Source organism: Bos taurus, chromosome 2 (assembly GCF_002263795.3).
Source record: "Bos taurus isolate L1 Dominette 01449 registration number 42190680 breed Hereford chromosome 2, ARS-UCD2.0, whole genome shotgun sequence".
In the NCBI taxonomy this organism is placed as follows: Eukaryota; Metazoa; Chordata; class Mammalia; order Artiodactyla; family Bovidae; genus Bos; species Bos taurus.
This window is the reverse complement of record NC_037329.1, coordinates 52,169,294-52,187,637: the sequence shown is the minus strand read 5'-3', so window position 1 is coordinate 52,187,637 and position 18,344 is coordinate 52,169,294. Positions and strand designations below refer to the sequence as shown.

Genomic DNA, 18,344 nt, shown 5'->3' with positions numbered 1-18,344 from the left:
TATTTTGGGGAGGGAGTACCTGTCACATTCTTGGAAGTACCTTTCTTTCCTAGAGTTGGTTATAAAAGGAAATATAAAACAGTATATAAAGTACAAAAATCACTATATTGCCATATTAGCAATGTTAAGGAGGAATCCATTAACTTTTAAAATATTAGAATGTTTGCCTTTTTGTCTCAGGAAATCATTAATGTCAATTACCTATTCCCAAAAGAATACAGTCATTCACCTCTCTCACCTGATATTATTTTTAAATGTTTCTCCTTTATTATCAGGATTTAAAAATCCACCTCCATATATCTGCTCTTTGGGTAAAGTTTTCTAAATTTTGACCAGTTCTGTGTTTATCGTTTGCTTGAAAGAATATCTTCATTTAAGTGGGACTTAAAATTTTTAACTTCAAAATACTGAAGTTCAGAATTAGGTCTCCTCCAGTTTAGAGTGTGTGTGGGTTTAAGCTGAAATAACACACAGCAACTAAGAAAAATGAAGAACAACTAAAAATGGATTACGTATATTAGAACATGACATTGAATCCCATGGATTATATGGAAAATTACCTGAAGTTTTAATTTTATAGTAATGTCTAAAAAATAGAAAAGAATGAAAAGCAAATACGTATGCCAACGTTTGCGCACTCTTAAATCTAACAACTCCAAATCTCAACTCAGATGAATAACAGAACTAAATTTGTTTTTTAAAAAAATCAGGAATCCTTATGATGATTACATTCCTCAACTGAAAAATGAAAGCAAAGTTCAATCAGATCTTTCTCAGAGGTTTGTTCCCTCTCACCCCATCACTTATGTGTCCTTGTTACCTGCCCTTCCAAAGTCTGGTTTTCAGAAGCCTATCATGATTTCTAACCAAGACTGCAGCCTCCACTGTAATGAACATGGCTTTATCAGCTCCCATACTTTATTGGGTCACAAATACACAATATCTGATGAGACACTGATCATTTTCCTTCCCTTTTCTCTTTTCAGCCTAACTTTCCTGTCAGGAGCCTGAAAAAATATGCGCAGTTACTGTTGCAGAGGGGAGACGAAGTTTAACTTCTGGGTTGGCAATCGGAGAATAATTCATGAGCAGATTTCTAGCAAATGATATGATTTGCTAAATTTTGGTCTTTGATTTATATTTATGTACTCCTGCTACTGCTAAGGTTTTGCCAACCTCAATTAGATCATGAATGAGATCATTTTAATTCAGCCCCCAAACTGTGACCTGACCATGGTCTGAAAGTGTTCAAAAAGTAATTTTAAGCCTCCCTTTGATTTGAAAAGGAATACTGCATGCTTGGTCGTTCATACAAATAACATAAAACTTAATTATTGAATGATTTGGCAGAGGACCTTCCTGCCAAACAACAGTCAATGCCAGCTACTGTGATGCTGGCGATGCCCGGCCCCCGAGCGCACAGCCCCCTGTATACAGCATTTGTTCATTGTGTCTCAGGGCAAGATGCTTTCAAATAGGATTCACGGATCTGGGAGACTGGGTGCAACGCAAAGGGGTACCATATTTATAACTCCAGTGAAAAAATGCTGTCTCACCTAGAAGGGAAGTAGATCTGCGCTGTCAAATCACCAGGAGGCTGTGACAAAGGGAGCTTGCAGCCTGACACACGGTGTAACAACATAGCAAACACCTTTAATTCTGTCATGTCTCATACCCTTTACTTTCTCACACATTCGTGGCTGCTCGAACGTTGACACCTACACTCTTTTTCGAAACTAAATAAGGCAATCTTATTTAAGCCCGAATGCAACACCTGAAAAGTTATTCTTATGCCCCACAAAAAATAACCATTAACTCCTTCCTCTTAGAAATGCCTCCCTGGTTGGTCTGAAAAGTCTCAAGTTGGCAAGAGCCTCCCTGGGCCCCTGACTCTTGAGGTTCACATGACCTTCTCAGCTCCTTGAGATAGGCAACACTTCCCCCCTCGAAAAGATGCGAGACTGGTGATAATGTCACTGTCCGAGCTGGCCTCTGACAGCGTTTCCAGCTGAAATCTCTTTGCTTCATCACAAACTTCTGGTGTCTTCTATAGTACGGAGAGAGGCCCCAGCTGCTTCATTCCCTCTAGCTACCATAGTCTAATATCTTAAAAGCTGGAAATGAAAATAGCTTTTCTAAAGATATTTCCTGGAATTTTTAATGTGCTGCCTTGATTCCTTTCTCTCTCTCTCTTTTTTTCCCTTGCCAATTATACACCACCATTTGGAGGGCTTATGAGCAATGTAAGTCCACCTCATCTAATTAAACCACATTGTTTTAAAAGCTTGAACAGTTTTCATGTCTATAAGACTTGTCTGAATAATAAACTGCTAGAGCCAGGATTCTGAGTGTCTTTGGAGAGTCAGGATTTTATCTGCTGAGCGCAAAAGGCCAGGCACTCAAAGAGTTAAAGAGTGTTCCTGCATTGCTGGGTAGGTTAATATCACAGCTGCCTGGTAAAGCATTATCCTGGTACCTCACTTAACAAAAGCCTCCTTTTGCAAACAGACTCCCACTTCCCCCCGCAAGTGTCCAAAGGTGTTTACTGAAGTAAATCTGCCTAAATCCTTCATTGCTTGGGTCATGGGGGTGGATAGGAGGGGTGGAAGGTGTAAGGATAATCTCTTTTTGTAAATTCTGTAAATCTTCTGGGAAAAGAAAAAAAAAAAAAATCAGGAATCTGTGTCACATGCTCCTGGACAACTTCTAATATCTCTTCTAGTTTTGCTCTTGTAAGTGAAATTTGTCACAATGACTATCACAGAAGACATCCCCTCCCCCCAAGTTTCCAATTATTCACTCTGCTGTTTGAAGCGACTGCACTTTCAAAGTTGAGTGTGTGTGCGAGTGTGTGTACGCATGTGCACCGACATTATATGCTTAATCTAATTGTTGAAGAAAAACTGTTGGTATCTTAAAAGTGGTTTCAGAAAGGGGAAAAAAAAAAAAGACAAGACAGTTTAGGAGCAAGATAATGTAGCTGAAAAGTTGTCACGAGAGGTTTCTGTTCTTGTTGTGGTCTCATTCCAATACCATTAACTGCATGTTACTTTTGCATGTTGAAAATGGAGGCAAATAACAGTAAAACCTGACAGGTCCGCCTGCAAGGGTTTAAACAGTTCCCAGTAAGAAGGAGCCCTTTAGGCATAAACTTTCTCTCTCAAGAGAACGTGAATACCACCAACCCCTCCCTACAAATCTTGAAGCATCCAGTTTGAGATACAAAAAGGCTGTCATCTCACAAATGTTAAACATACTAAAAAAATCTGAAAAAAAAGTATGAAGAAGGTGTGAAAAACGTGGCACTTTACAGCCCTCAAAGCTTTTTAAAATAGAACAACTTTTCCCCCTAAAATTCTTTTCAGAGAATTTTTTTTTTTCCTTTTTGGCTCATTTGAGAGTTTCTTTCTTGGCTTTTTTCCCCTTTCATTTGAAAATATGAATTATCATAAAAAGTCAGGGGGAAAAATGGGAAAGTCTTTTCCAGTTTTCCTGAAGATGTATCAGTGCGTTCGGGCTGGGTGTAAGCAACTTCTCCCTTGTGCTCTGGGCCAGACACCCATCACTGAAAGCAGACCAGGGCTCTGAAGACTCCTCCTCTCCCTTCTCGAGCTCCCCAGCTTGCCCCCCAGCACCCTCCCACGCCCCCCCCCCAGGGCCTGCACCTCCCTGGCCTGAAGGTAAACAGTAAGAGCCACACTCTGGGCAGCACTCCAGAGTGGGATGTCCACACACCTGACCCAAGTCTAACAGGCTTCTGGGGGAGAACTTGATCCTTCCCTGACACTTTTTACCTCAAGTGTTGAGCGGGTGGCCATGAATAGTACAGACATGCCATCTTGTAACACTATATGCCTGTCAGGAGGGACAGGGCCTGGTTAAGCATCAACTATATAAGGCTGGTAACTAGGGAAAGCCCAACAAACAGCCACAAACACCTCAGTTATTTTACTCAGCTACTACCCTCTGCCTCTTCTCTCTCTCTCTCTCCCCCTCTCTCTCTCTCTCTCTTTCTTTTCATCTTGGCTTTCTGTGGCAGAATGCAAATGGAGCCTGCCGGCGGTGAAAGGGCTGAATTGTGATTAAGAAGAAGAAGAGCTCCTTTCTTTGTTCTCCCCTCAGGGGATGTTTACTGGGAGAGACACAGCGGATCAGATATGAAAGGCATTCAGGTCAGCATTGATGTGAGCGAAAGTGAAATCATACCTAAGGCATTCAAAAGACCGCCGTGTCAGGGGTTCAGCTAACGGTGCAGCTACTGTGCGTGTCTTCCCGGAGAGGCAAAAATCTTTGTGAAAAGACTGACGATTTTTTTTTCCTCCCCAATTTCCTTCAAAATTATAAAAGTCCTCCCTCCCTCTCCGTTTACCTCCCACCAGATGCCACAGGAGTTAGTATTTTCTCTCCTTATGGACCACACGCGAAATCAGACCAACTTCTAATAGCTGTATTACCTAAATGAACCAGCCTTGCACCATCTGAACTGTGAAAATTTTTTTTTAAGCAGGTGTATTCATGTGTGCTACATATATGCCTGATATGTAGGGGAGAACTGCGTGAAGAGAAAAGCCAAAACACACACGCGTGGATGGTTTTTCCTCTCACTTCCCTCAGAGGAAATACGACACACACACACACACACGCACACAGAGTATAAAAACAGTACAGAACACCTTAAAACAAAATTCTTTATTTACTTTGTAACTAGGAGTTACAGTTTTCCTGAGAGCTCTCACTCTGACACGACTGTCACCCAAGATAAAAGTATTTGGCACGTAGCTATTAAGGCAAAGACTTCCACAGAGTCTCCTGATTATTAGTGCTTGCCTTTTAAAAAAGACTTGATGAAGAAATACTTGGATCTTTACTTTTTAAAAGTTTACACTCCTGACAGCCCAAATAGTCATTCAAGAGATTTTTTTTCCAAGTGGTAAGCTGATGCTGTTGGCATAAACAGAGCTATGTAAATATATACAAAATTCACAAATCATAGCAAACATACAAATAATGAGGAGGTGCCTAGATGTTTTAAGGCTTAAAAATGAAAAAGAAAATCACATTTCATCTTCTGATTGCCAAAGAAAGAAAAGAAATAGGGAGGGGGAATAAGGCTGTATTTATTGGTTTTAAATCATCCTTCCCTCTGCTCTGAATTATTTTTTCTCAACCTTCACATCTTGGCTAAAAAGCATATTTGGGCTTATGTTAACATCTGCTCTTGTGGTGACATTTAATTCTGTATATTTTCAACTAGTGTTTCTGCATCACAGATTTTCCCCCTTTATCTCTTCGCTCTAAAAAGACAACCAAAGAGCAATCAAAAAGGTGTCTGACTTGGCCATTCAGACAATTGCCCCCTTGTGGGAATGCGGGAATGAATGGTACAGTGGACACCCCAGCACCATTGACGTTATAAACATGTAAATGAAACACATTAGGGCAGACAATCAATTGTCTGTGAGCATTGCAAACCTGCACTCCCTCTCTCTGTGACAGGCACAAAATAGTGTCTACCTTGGGAAGCCACGGTGCTGGAGAGGAAAAGGACAAAGCGTTCTCTTTCACACAGAAGAAAATGCACCTTAAAAGCCTTGGAAGAATGCAGATGACAAACACTGTTGTAAGGAAAAGACTCTCCCACATCTTGGAATAAACGCAGCACTGCTCAGAGAGCTAGCAACAGCCTCCTTTCCTACCTTCAGGGTAGACACACACATTTTTCCCAGGCAAAAGTCTTAATACGGCATTAGGGTCTTTGATAACCTCTTGGAATTTTCTTTACTTCGAGTAAATTAAGCAAGCAAGAAAGGAAGCATCTGAAACATATGACAGAGCAGTTTACTGGGAAATGTCAGTCTTGGCTTTAGTCATATTCCGAAATAAATGCTTAAAGACGTGAATGTATCTTTATGTGGCAACAGAGAAATAACATAAAGTTTCAAATCCTTACCCCACCCTTACCCTGGTGGAGAGTCACACTATGGATATTAGCAGGCTAGTGGCTATGTTATGAAGGAAGCCATGTTTCTATCCCCAATTGACTGAGTTTTTTCAAACGGAAATAAAACAAATAGATCAGTATAGATACATAACCCCCAGCCATGTGTGTGTGCAGCGTGACAAAACTTGCAGAAGCTCTTCATAGAGACAGAAGGATGGAGATGGATATCTGGGGCACACCCTCAGAGCTGGTACCTGCCACACAAACTGCTTCTGAGTGCTTTGCGAGTCAGCAAAACCACCTCCTCGGAACCTCATCAACTGTACCAGAAAGGTACTTGCACAAGGTTTCCACACTTGCAAGGAGCGCCAAGTCTGAACCGACTGCAATTCAAAGGAAACTTTCCTGCCTCAGAGTGTATTGAGGGGCTCTGGCTCACAGCTTCACCCCATCCCAACTTTACCTCTCTGAAAAGAGAGACGAGAGAGACAGGAGCCACATCCTGAAGAAGGGGCTTCTTGCGTTTCTTTTCCTTTTCATCTGAGCATCTCTGAAACGGGAACAACTTCTCTGCCCTCCACTGCCTCTCAGCATCACCACTAGCACTTCCACTCCCTTTCAGGAAGTGGTTAAGGGAGTGAGGGCTTATCTTAAACAGGGATCATCATTTCTGCTCATCTGATTGTTTCTCCTCTAGGATCTAAAGCCCTGAAAGCATCCAATTTTATCCCTTTTCTTCCCCACTGAAAATCACTGGCCAAAGGTGTTTGTAAAAATCTTCCTCCATTCCACTACACAATGCCTAATGCTTTAGCTGAAACTTTGGAGAAAAATTAAATTTAACTTTTCTTTCTTTCTTCTGTTTCCTCTTCCCCACCACTCATAATTCAGTTTTCATTTAAAAGACAACTTCATTCCCTTTACTGAAACAAGCAGTTTCTGGGTTTGATTTTTATGAAAATGTGCCTGTATCTGTGTGATTTTTTCAGAGGCTGATGCTGGGAGGTGGTGGGCTTGGGAGGCAGGCCTATCTTCCTAGGCTCTGCAGGAGGCAGGAGGGTAGCCGGAGCATCCCCAGGAGCTCATGCCCAAATCGGGGTAAAGCAACAAACTTTGCAAGTTACCACCGGGCCGGGCCAATGGCAGGCAGCAGCCAGGCACCTCCTGCTCCCAAGCGCTCATTTCTGCCTCGAAGGCTGTGTGGAGATAGTGGGGTATAATCAGGGGACTGAAAAGGGGGGCTGGGTTTTTCCCCCTCCTCTCCAGCTTCAGTGAAAGTATTACAAAGTGAGTCAGGCGACTGAAGATCATCTGACTGAACTTTCTTGAAACCGACACACATTCTTGTCTTCGGGCAACTTGCTTTTTGCCTCCTTCTCCCTCACCCCTCTCCCCTTTCCCTCCTGCACATCTTATTTTCTGGGAAGAGATTTCATCCTTTCCATGTGGGGGAAAAGAGACTGTCCACTATGGATTAACTTGACGCTGGCAGTGTCTCTGCCAGGCATCTTGCTAGCTTGAGAATCTTGAAGGCTGGATTTTAGACTCTTGTTTCTCTCTTTGTACATTTGCTTTCCTCGAACTGCCTCCTTCTCCTTTGCTTTTTTAATAATCGCATACAGCACGGTCTTTTAACCCATGTTCTTGACCAGCCTTTCAAACACACACATACTGCTTTACACATTTTCTCTCTTTGTCGCCTTAGTCTATATACACACTGTTGACTTCATTAAAATTATATAAAGTGCCATTCTAGTTTCCTGGATGACCATCTCTCTCTCTCTCTTTTTCCTCATGCAGTTTCTACTTCTATGATTAGTATTGCCATTATTCCTTTCCAGGAATTTCTATATGATTTTGATAAGCATCATCATATTTAGTGTTATCAGCAAAGACACAAGCTCAAAAGTGACATCTTTCCCATGAATCCAGGAAAGAAGAAAAATCCACTCAGTTCAGATAAATCCTAGCAATTCCCAAAGGGAAAGGCACTGGATACGTACTTGATGAGAAAGGAAATGAAAAAAGAGGGGGAAAAACTCTTCTACCTGCTTCTCAAAAGCAAGACATTGCTCAGATTAAACCCAAAGCAAAACACTGACAAGTAACGAATTTACAGCGTGTTTTCCCACAGATTATTGGGAAATAATTATTGCTCTTAAGTGTGCAGGGTCTGGGCTAAATGCCTTTAAAATGTGCAATTCAACTTTCCACTTCACAGTGTTAGGGCTTCTCCCAAGTTTGTGGCTGGGAAGAGGGAAATGGGATCCGTTACTGAACAACAAGCAGTGTCCATGGCTGAGTACCTCCCCCGGTACTCTGTTCCACCTGTGAAGCCCCCAGCAGACCTTCCCCACTGCCAATCCCCACCCCAGGGCTCTTAGGAAGCTTGGAGCATTCTGTTTTCCCAGACCTGGGCTCTGGTCTGACCTCACAGCCTGGACCAGGCTGGTCAACGGTGGCAAAATCCCGAAGGGGGTTGGAGGAGGCAGACAAGAAGAAACAAACATGCTAAATAGTCTCTCCTGCAAAAGAACACTTCTGGGAACCTTGTTTTAAGTCTTATTCTCCTTTCTCTCTCTCTCTCTCTCTCTCAAAAAAATGACTGTTTAACATAAGAAAAAAAAAAATAAGGCCTCCTTGACACAAAGCTTTTGTTACCCAGTTGATCAGCAAGCAATGTGCTTTAGATACTTGTAAGGGGGTGGGGGAGAGCCCCACAACAGACATTGATTTTAGAAAATCAATAACCAACATTTAATAAAAGGAACAGAGGAAACACAAGAGAGAAGAGGGGGACATTAGGTGTAATTTTAGTGTCTACTAAATTACCCAAAGATGGGGAAGGGGAGGTCTCCAGTGTAAGGACCACCTTAAATAATGCCAGACACTAGAGTGAAGAAAAAATTAAATTAAGAGAGAGGAAGAGACAGGGAGAAAGAGACTTAAAAAGAGGCAGCCTGAACCGGGTCTTGGGGAAGCAGCTTGGTATATATTATTGTACTTGTTTTTTTGTAATACTAAGCCAAGCAAATAGATCAAAGGCAGCACAAAGGGAAAAGGCAGGATAACATAACGAACAGTTTCTGACTAAAATTCCTCTATCACTCCCCCATATGGCTCGACACCTTCACCACAACAAGCAAAAGACACACACACACACACACACACGCACGCACACACGCGCGCACACATGAAACCTAGAGAGACAGAGACAGAGAGAAGCATCATTTGTCTCTAATCAAAATTCCCTCGTCTTTGTGTTTTCTGCTTCCAGCGCCCCTCACTGCGCCCCCAGCCGCCCCCTCCCGCGCCGCGCAGCTTGGGGGCAGAGCGGGGGCGCACAATTGTCTTCTCTGGAGGAAAGTTGTTCCAAGTGGGCCCCGGCGGTCCCCGCGAGGCGCGGGCTGGGTTCGCGGGAGACCGGAGGCCGGGGCCGGCGCCGCGTCCCCGCGTCCAGCTCGGGAGCGTCGACGCGGCCCCGTGCCGGGTGATCGGGCTGAGACCGAGGGGAGCGAGAAGTTTCCTTTCCCAGTCTGAGCTGGCGCTAGTTCGCTTGTTTGTTTTGGGGGGTTGGTTTTTCTTTTTCAACTCAGTATCCTCCGTCAGCTACCCCCCGGCACCCTCTCGGGTCCCTAGCTCTCTCCCCTCCCCCAGGCGCCTTCTGCGCTCTTGCCAATCACTTTTCTCTTTTATTCCCACGATTTTGTTTGGGGGTAATACCTAGGGGGTCTGTCTCTCTCGCGCGCGCTCTCTTCCTCTCTCCCGCTCTCATTCTGCCTTCCTTGACTCTTTCTAAGATGGACCTACAGAGCTGTCACACCTTTGATCCCCCACCTCTGCTCTGCGTGTCCCCCTTGCACCCCCATCTCCTTCCTCCTTCTCGACTCAGCCTGGATAACGGACTCCTCCTGACCATGTCGAAACTGCCCAGAAAAGTCTCCCCGCGCTCCGGGACTCCGCCAGCCCCCGGCGTGGGGCCAGAGCCCGCTGGAGAGGAACCACCCACCCCCGCGCCCGCACGGACCCCGCGCGGGGCCGGCCGAGACCCTCCCACCCCGGGGCCCCGGCGCGCCTGGCCCGCCCGGCCCCGCTGCCCGCGGACCGTTACTTGGCGTGCGGAGAGGCGGCCGGGCGACTCCGGCAAGAAACTTTCAGCCTGGCGGAGGCACAGCCCCGGGGCCCCTCTCCCGCCCTCGCAGTCCCTCTGCCACCCCCGCCCCCACCCCGGAATCCTGCGCGACCCGGCGCCCAGGCCCCCCGCCCTGCCCTCGCCGGACGCTCCCGCAGCCCGGCCGGGGAGCCGGCGGGCCGGGCGCTCACGGAGCGGGAGGCGGAGGCGGAGGGAGGGCGGAGGCGGGGGCGCAGGGGGCGGCAGAGGTGGGGGTACTGGGCCCCGGCCGGACCCCAGCGCTCGGAGCCCCCCGGCGCCCGACGCTCACTTTGCCCGGCACTTCCCTAACTCCCCACTGTCCAGTCGCCGCGCGCGCCGGGCTCCGGCGCCGGCCGCGGAGGGAGGCTCGCCCGCGAGCCCTGGGCGCCGCCGCCGCCGCCGCCTCGGTTCCTTTTCCCTCTCCCCCTCCTTCTTCCCGGGTCTGGAGCCGCAGAGTGGCCCGGAAAAGTTTGGTTCGGGCCGCTTCTTACCGTTTTTCCTCCTGGGATTGGCTTGTTTGCGTCTCTTGCACCGGGGGCCATCCGCCATGATCGGCTGCTTCATTGATAAGAGCGGATCAGATGGCAGTTCGCATGGACTCGGCGCCCTGCTTCGGCAGCACGCAGGCTCGATCTAGCAACCAAACACAGCGACAATGTGGGCATCGCCCGCGCCCATTGAAACGCGCGCGGGCCGCCCAGGGGAGCCGGGCCAGGGCCCGGGCGAGCACCCATCCGCGCCCCCCAACGCCAAAGCGAAACTTCGGCGGCCCCCTCCCCGCCCCCCGCCCCCAGCCTTGGCCCCGAGGCGCTTTGTGTTTGTTACTGTTTGGTGTGTTGCACCCGCGAGGGGATCAGAGAGACAAGAATTACATCTTCAAAATGAGTCATAACTCCTGACCGTATGAGGGAATGCACACGGCGGTACAGTAAGGCTGCTTGACTCAAGGCTAGGCGGACCCTTTCCTCCGAAAAGTCCTCAGCCCGGCTCGGCAACTTGGGGTGAGGCGAAGCTTTCTTTAGCTCTCATCTTGTCTCACCACCCCCCACCCCATTCCTCAGAGGAAGCAAACAAACAAACAAACAAACAACGCGAAACAACCCCCGATGAAGCACACTCGGGCAAATTGATAATAGTAATTATAGGAAGCCCACTCGCCCCGCGTCCCATCCCCTCCCCTTTCGCAGTTTATCGAGACACTGTCTCTTCCTCCCCCCCACACCCCCGCCCCCAAATTAGGATTTCCCGTTTCACGCCGCAATAAGAAATATAATTATAAGCCTCTTTGGACACTGTCCCTCCCCGCCCCCCCCCACCCCGCCGCCACCTTCTCCACTTTGACAATATTTACTTAAGTATTTCCCCCCACCTCACTCACACACATGCTCCCCCACACTGGTTCCCTTAAATAGTTGCAGTAGAAAATTGTTTTTTTCCCCTCAAGAAAGGAAAGAGAAAGTCCAACCGCTACGACAGTACTTTTCAGCTCTACTGAATGATCGTATCCTTTCTGGCTTCGAAACTTTTGTACCTAAAAATCGAGAGAGGCGCTGCATTTTTTCAGCTGAAACTGTCAAAACTTGGAGAAGGGGAACCTCGGAGGCAGGCAGGAGAGGAGGAGAATCCCTAAACTCGATGGAGGTTGGGAAGATGCTGTGCCTCGAGGATTAGTTTAAACAGGGGGCTATAAAAGATGTAACAGATGCAAACTGTAACACAAGGGCCATTAACCCTTTCTCTGCCGAGTACACTCGGTCCCCACGCCCCGCACCTATTGTCTCCTGTGCTAGAAGCTTTGCGGAAAACCTGGAAAGTGAGTATCAGTTTCCACACATTTGCTGAGAGGGGTAAGGGGTGGGGGGGGGGTGCAGAGAGAAGGGGAAGTAGATGATTTAGAAAGCACCTTGAATTTAACCTGGGCATAGTGGCAGCCTTTTAAGTTTGACACATTTTGTCATGTCTTGGCTCTCCTGTGGATTTGAAATTGTTGGGAAAAATCCTGAAATACAGATATGGACACACAAGTGTCTGGGATGAAACAGCTGGCCTGTCTGTATTCCTGCTGAGACTTACGCACGATTGCATATAAATATATGTTTAATAAAGTAAGCTGCTAGTTTTATGAGCATGTGTGTGTGAGGGACAGACAGGGCATTTGTGCTGTAAACTTTATCTTTGCCTGTTATTTCTAACTCTGGAGTTAGTAATCTTACCTTCATCATTATAGGGGGAGCATATAAAATATGTAAGTAGGTGGGAGACACACATATTCATGTTAACCGGGATCACCCCTGTTCCTGGGAACTCCTGCTATCTCGACTTTTCAGTGCCAAAGTATGGAATGGGATATTTGAGTGTATGTATCTTCTGCCTCTATATGACTTTGCCATTGTAAATACAATTTCAAAAGTTATCCTTAATTTAAAACCCTACCATCCTGACGGCAGTTTTCTTCCCAGCTGTAGTGAGGGCCCCCCCCCCCCACTTTGGTAAACGACTCAAGTTCCATGAGGACTTTCACTTCTTTATTTATCATCACAGAAGTGAGGTGTTACTTCACATACACACACACACAAAGAATGAAATAAAGAAATGAAACTCGCTAAGCAGACAAAAACAGGCAACTTTCTACTTAGAAAACAGCCCTCTTCGGTGGGAAAGGTTGGACTGCCATATCAAAGAGAAAGACTTGCTCCCGAATTTGGTAGGTTTGTATCCGTCAAGTTTTGTAATTATTAACAGGTATTTGCCAAGTTTTAATTGCTGAATATAATGAATTGGAACTAGAGTGAAAATAAAGCAAAATCTCTCCCCTCGAAGAGTTTTTATTCCAACCATACAGTTCTCAATAAAACTTTTCCAAGGCTGGGTAGTAAAAGGCACCTTTGGTTACCTGAATGGACAGGTACGGGGCAAATTATTTGGGGGAGGAAAAAAAGGGGAGAAAAAGAAGGAGAGAGACACAGGGAGTGCGAGAAAAACCGAAGAAGTCACTCTTGGGAAAAGCTTGCCATAAAGGAGCTAAACCCACCTGAAATTCCTACCCACAGACACTCCTTCTCACTTTAGACTCACATCCCCACTTAAAAGGAGAAAATCATAAAAGGAAGGTGGAGGGGGTGACCATGCCAAAAAGGAATAAAAAGAGAGAAAAGGGGAAAAAAAAAAAACCTACCTGCGAAGTCTTGTTTGTAGTTTTGGCCAGAAATGGTGAGAAGAAAAAGCATGAAGAAGCCGCGAAGTGTGGGGGAGAAAAAGGTGGAAGCGAAGAAACAGCTCCCGGAGCAAACTGTACAAAACCTCGCCAAGAGTGTCTGGAGGCAGGACCGTTATTCCTGCGGAGCAGGTTAGAACTGATCTCTTTCGGCCACTCCAGGAAACACAAACCTGGGGACGGACTGACGTGTTACGCCTCTTCTAATGACATTTTTTTCTTTTTCTTTTCTGTAGGAGAGAGAGAGACCCTGAAACACGCGCCACCTATCTTTGTGGGGAGGGATAATTGAAGCGCCCTGAGCGTGAGCATCATGTGAAAACGTGATCGCCAAGTTTCTCTCTGGGAAAGGATCTGGGATAGATTATACCTTGAAGTCTCCGCAAACGCTTTAGTGGAAGAAATGAAATTCCACCTCCCTCCCTTCCTCTCTCCCTCCCTCTCGCCTCCTTCCCTCCCTCCCTCTCTTCTCCACGCCCCCCCTCCCCCCCCTCCTCCCACCCCCCCGTCAAGCCTTTGGCATCATTATCCTCATCACTAAATCCTACAGAGTACAGGGCGGAAAACGGTGCACACCATTCACAGAACTGGAGAACTCTAAGGGGCGAAAGTTAAAGGGAAAGATCCCGGTTCCTCAATCCACATCGCCTCTTCTTATACAGATATCTCTAATAACCAGATTTGAGATGCACATTAAGTTGTGTGGATTTCTCAGCACGGTTTCTGGAACTAAATTTTTTGCCTTTTCTCGTATTATTATTATTATTATTATTTTCTTTCAAGATGCCAGAGCCAGAGGGGGAAAATTGCTGTATGTGAGCTGCATTTTAGGGCATGTGTGTTGGGGTGTGTGTATGTGATGAATTTCTGGATTGGATCCCAATACTAAAAAGTGGTTTGGCATTTTTAAAAAGGGTCTCTAAGTAAATTAACATAGAGCGCTCAGTTGACCGATCTCTGAATCTCTCTACATCTCAAGGAGACCTCACTACAAAGTGAGGGAGTGTGTGGAGGGAGGCAGGAGGAAAAGGAGAAAGGCCATAGAGGAATTTAGCAGGGAAGGAAGAGCACGATATTAAACGGCATGGGGTCTAAGTTTTGGAGTATATATTTTTTGATATTGCAATTAAAGTAAAATTAAAAAGAAAAGACTCCACCTTTGCTCTGAAGGGATTGGTTATGTAAATATGGAAGGGATTTCCTGGAGAATACAGCTTTCTACTGTATGGTTAATTAAATAATCACTCAAAAGCTTCCAACGTGACGCTTCTGTCGTAATCCAATCAGGTTACATAGGTCCTAAACAAGAAAGATATTTTCCACATCTGGAAGTCAGCAATTTAGCAAGTACTGCACATTATTAACCAATTCAGAGCCTACTTCCCAGGGGAATTTTTTTTGAAGTTTAAGTGTTCTTAACCAATGCTCTGCTGTTTTGTTAATCAAAAAGCTGGTTTACACTGCACATAATTGGAACTAATATAGAAGTAAATAAAGACAGCCAAATTTGAGGATGCTGAGCACAGGCATTTATCGGAAAAGGAAGAAATCTCTTAGCCTCCAGTGGTTCAGGCTCAATTTCTTAAAGAACTGTGAGGCTTTTTTTTTTTTTCCAAGAGTGAAAGTGCCTGAGAACCTCAGAGCACAAATAAACTTTCAGTCCCACAGTCTTTGGACTTCTCTGCAAAGGTAAAGGTGGAGGTGTCAAGAGGACTGAAGGATAGATAGCCTCATGCCATTTTTTTCCTGCTTTAATATTGTTAATATGTTACAGCCCCCTGTTTTCAGTCTGATGAAATCTGAAACAAATAACACCCTGATCCAACACTAGACTTTTACTCACATTAAGATAAACTGCTTTGAACTGTACTTTGAATGTGTGCCTAAAGCAAGACTTTGAATGCAAGAGTCACTGGCAATTGCACTCAAGAGGAGGGAAAAGCCACCACTTGGTTTGCCACATCCATACTCCCAGAGGTGCAGAGCTTTGTATTTTGTATGTTTATTGGGGAGGGGGCAATAGCCACCCAGCAAGACCACAACCAATACTTACTTTAGGATGTGAGGAAGTAAATTTTCACAGTTGATTACAGACTCACCTCTTTGCTACCTTAAGCATTTATTACAGTGAGAATCATCTCCCCCACCCCACTCAGATAATTTACTTATAGAGGAGCATTGGAGATCACCAGCCTAAAATTTAATAATAAAAAAAGAAAATTAAAGATTTCCAGCATGGGCCAGGCACATTCTCAGTTTTATGCTTTACATTTCTTTAATATCCCTATCTCTATAAATATATGACTTATCAAGTTTCTCCTCCGAGATTTACTTCTATTATTAATATCCTTTTTTAAAATTCCCACTTTTTTATTTAAAAAAAAAAAATCGAGTCTAGCTTTCTCTAGAAGTTTGCTTTTCAGCGTTTCCTCTTCCATTTCCAGGATAAAGGTGTTCCTGGCATGGAGTAATTCCAGGTAAGACTCCACCTGAGGACCCCAGGTAGCCATTGGAGCTTACAGCCCAGACATACATACACTCGGTGGTAAACCTCAGGTCAAAGAATCCAATCAAACGGCTAACAAATCACTTGTCTTTATTATGTATATTAATGTCAGGTTACTTAAGATCTGACTTAAAAAAAGTATTTCCATTAAAAACAGCTAATCATCTGATTACTCTGGGTTCAGTAATTGTTCGAGTGGCAGGAGACAGCCCCAACACTTAGCACTGGTAGTTCCGACGTGCAAGTATTTGAATTGGGGTAAAAAAAGCAATCTTTCAGGTTCCCATCAAGGTGGATAGTTGGACGGTGGCACGCGAAGCGTCCCCACGAGGGGTGAGCGCGCCGGTGGGTTGCCCTCCTCCCCTGCCTGGCACGCCCCCGACACTCCCCTCCCTATTTGACGAAGAGAGTTCCCACAACAGCAGAGGCGGTGGGATCGGAGGAAGCCGGGATATAAATATGTTCCGAACACTCCCTTAGTCCGAAGGCCAGGTCGGGGACAATGGTGATCGTGGGATCAGCGGGATGCTGGAGCGCAGGACGCAGGGAAAAGTCGAGAGAGGACTAGGAGCTACTAGCTTTCGGCTCCTCACACAGCAAAGCAAGTCCTGCAGATGAATCGCTCCTTCCCCGGCTTTCTTCCCCATTAATAATCTATTTCGAGATTAGCGCAGACCAAGGGGATTAAAACAACAGATACATGCAAATGTGAAATAATATTGCAGTGGACATGGACGAGAGAAAAACAATTCTTTAGGGTTTCTTTGAGTAAAACAAACTGCCTCCCTCAGAATTCCCTCCATCCAGGCAGCTTGTGAAGATGCACTTTTGTTTTCCAATTCCCTCCAGCCAGGACCTGGTGCCTGTCCCCCCATTCACCTCTCAGTCTGTCAATTTCCTTAACTCTCACAGCCGCTCCCCTTTTCTCCCCTGCCCCCAGCTCCCCTCGTCGGCCCAGATGCCCGAAGAGATACAATGTTTCTGCCCCTGAACACATAGGCTGTAGCAGGAATTCGAATTTGGCCATAGCTAATGATTTTTTTTTTTTAAAGCAAATTCTGTTTATTTTGTACCATGTGTTGAAAAAAAAAGGAACCTATTCTCTTTTTGAAACGGAATTGATCTTTCATCCAGAGGAATTATTTCGACCGTGCCGTTACACAGGAGGTGGGCAACTTCTTTTAGAGTTGCAAGGAAAGGGTGATAAGGGGGACCCCTGCAATGAGGTGTGTTGAGGGGGTGGGGGGCGGCAGGGGTCCAAGCCAAGTCAAACGGTTTTCTCACGTGCGAACTCGCAATCCAATCCATTCGGAGTTGAGCCTAGGATAGGAGGGGAAAGTCTATTAAAAAAAAAAAAATCAGGAGCATCCCTCTGAGAAGCCTTTTCAAACAAAATCAAAACAGGACCAGAGAATCTCAGACCGTCTCTAACATCCCTGCTGCGAGGCCCGCGGGCTCTGGAATCTCGCACGTCACCTGGCCCCAGCAGGGCGGCCAGCTGAGCGGTTCATTTTTATTTTTTTATTTTTTGAAGTTAAGGCTGAATCTCGGCTTCAGTGCTTTTTTTGCCAGCGTCTCCATTGACAGGAACCAGCAAACTTCAGGACTCAAATAAGCGTCTTAATTTATTGATGCAAAACAGGTCTGCTGGTCGCCCCCAGTTCTCCGCGCTCTCGGTCCCCCACACCCCCAGCTTCGGTCCCTTCATTTGATCTCAGGGTAAGGCCCCCGCAGTACAGGCGGAGGAGCACGTGGGAGGGGGGGTTCGGACCCCGCCCGCCCAGGAACCCCGCGACCCCCGCCCCGCGGCCGGGTCAGCTGACCTGGCTCGCTGGCCGGCTCCCCGCCCGCCGCCTTGTTTCCGGTCCCCGGGGTCCGCTAGCTGCGCACGGAGCGGGAGCGGCCGCGGCCGGGAGGTGATGCTGGGGGCTGATTACCATGAGAAAGGCTGTGCCTGGAAAAGCCTCCTCCACGCGACTGTCAATCTCTCTAAGGGGTGGGAGGGGGGACGGAAAGGGCCCTGTAGGAGTCACCAGAAAACTTGGAGTAAGTTGGATGCGACGCAGGCCCGAGGAGGTGGCTTTCGCCTCAACTTGGAAGGCTGTGGCGTTAAGGGCGCGGACGCCAGCAGCCTCGCCTGGGAATTGAAAAACCCCTAGTCCTTTCTTCCCTTCTTTCCTCCCTCTTGCCATCCTTTCAGCCCTCCCTGCCCTTTATCCTTGTTTTCTTGAAATTCTTTCCCAATTGCATTTCCTACATTATCCTTTCTATCTCCCTTTTGCAATCCCTTGTTTTGTTTCTTAAGATCTCCTCTCTCGCTCTGATTCTTTTCTGCCTCCTTTATGTGTCCAGATTTATCATTTCGTTTTGAAAACACAGTGTTTCATATGTAATTAATCTACCAGCAGGAGGTCAGGGACACCCTGACTAAAATAACTCCCTGGGTCATCACAGAACAAGTTCCCCAGGTGTCAGTGAAAAGTAAAATAATATTAGTAATAAAATAAATATAAATCTATATCTTGGTAAT

The 18,344-nt window shown here is 46.1% G+C and overlaps 3 protein-coding genes across 5 annotated transcripts in view; 1 reads left to right on the top strand and 2 right to left on the bottom strand.

The window, feature by feature from the left end:
* The window catches only part of ZEB2 (zinc finger E-box binding homeobox 2), a 136,612-nt gene extending 122,821 nt beyond the window's left edge, over nucleotides 1-13,791 (bottom strand). The window contains exons 1-2 of one of the 2 annotated variants that reach the window (NM_001076192.2): nucleotides 13,270-13,791; nucleotides 10,586-10,727 (exon numbers count right to left, since the gene is read on the bottom strand). In NM_001076192.2, the coding sequence (NP_001069660.2) occupies nucleotides 10,586-10,658 (73 nt within the window). In that variant the 5' untranslated portion in view covers nucleotides 10,659-10,727; nucleotides 13,270-13,791. The remainder of the gene's footprint in view (nucleotides 1-10,585; nucleotides 10,728-13,269) is intronic. The other variant, XM_059876060.1, reaches the window with a different exon arrangement.
* LOC613677 (uncharacterized) lies at nucleotides 10,905-14,567 on the top strand. Its single transcript, XM_002685367.6, has 3 exons — nucleotides 10,905-11,907; nucleotides 13,290-13,440; nucleotides 13,545-14,567. Exons 1-3 carry the CDS (start codon nucleotides 11,797-11,799, stop codon nucleotides 13,598-13,600), a joined length of 318 nt encoding a protein of 105 aa, XP_002685413.1. The 5' UTR covers nucleotides 10,905-11,796; the 3' UTR covers nucleotides 13,601-14,567.
* Nucleotides 14,568-16,850: 2,283 nt separating this feature from the next.
* Nucleotides 16,851-18,126, bottom strand: LOC101904069 (uncharacterized). 2 transcript variants are annotated; one of them, XM_005202517.5, is made up of 2 exons: nucleotides 17,638-18,126; nucleotides 16,851-17,134 (listed from the first exon to the last, which is right to left on the bottom strand). In XM_005202517.5, the coding sequence occupies exons 1-2, from the start codon at nucleotides 18,004-18,006 to the stop codon at nucleotides 16,877-16,879; spliced, it is 627 nt and encodes a 208-aa protein (XP_005202574.1). In that variant the 5' UTR covers nucleotides 18,007-18,126; the 3' UTR covers nucleotides 16,851-16,876. The 2 variants fall into 2 exon arrangements, with proteins under 2 accessions (XP_005202574.1, XP_059734415.1); XM_059878432.1 differs by having other exon boundaries at nucleotides 17,752-18,126.
* Nucleotides 18,127-18,344: the final 218 nt, after the last annotated feature.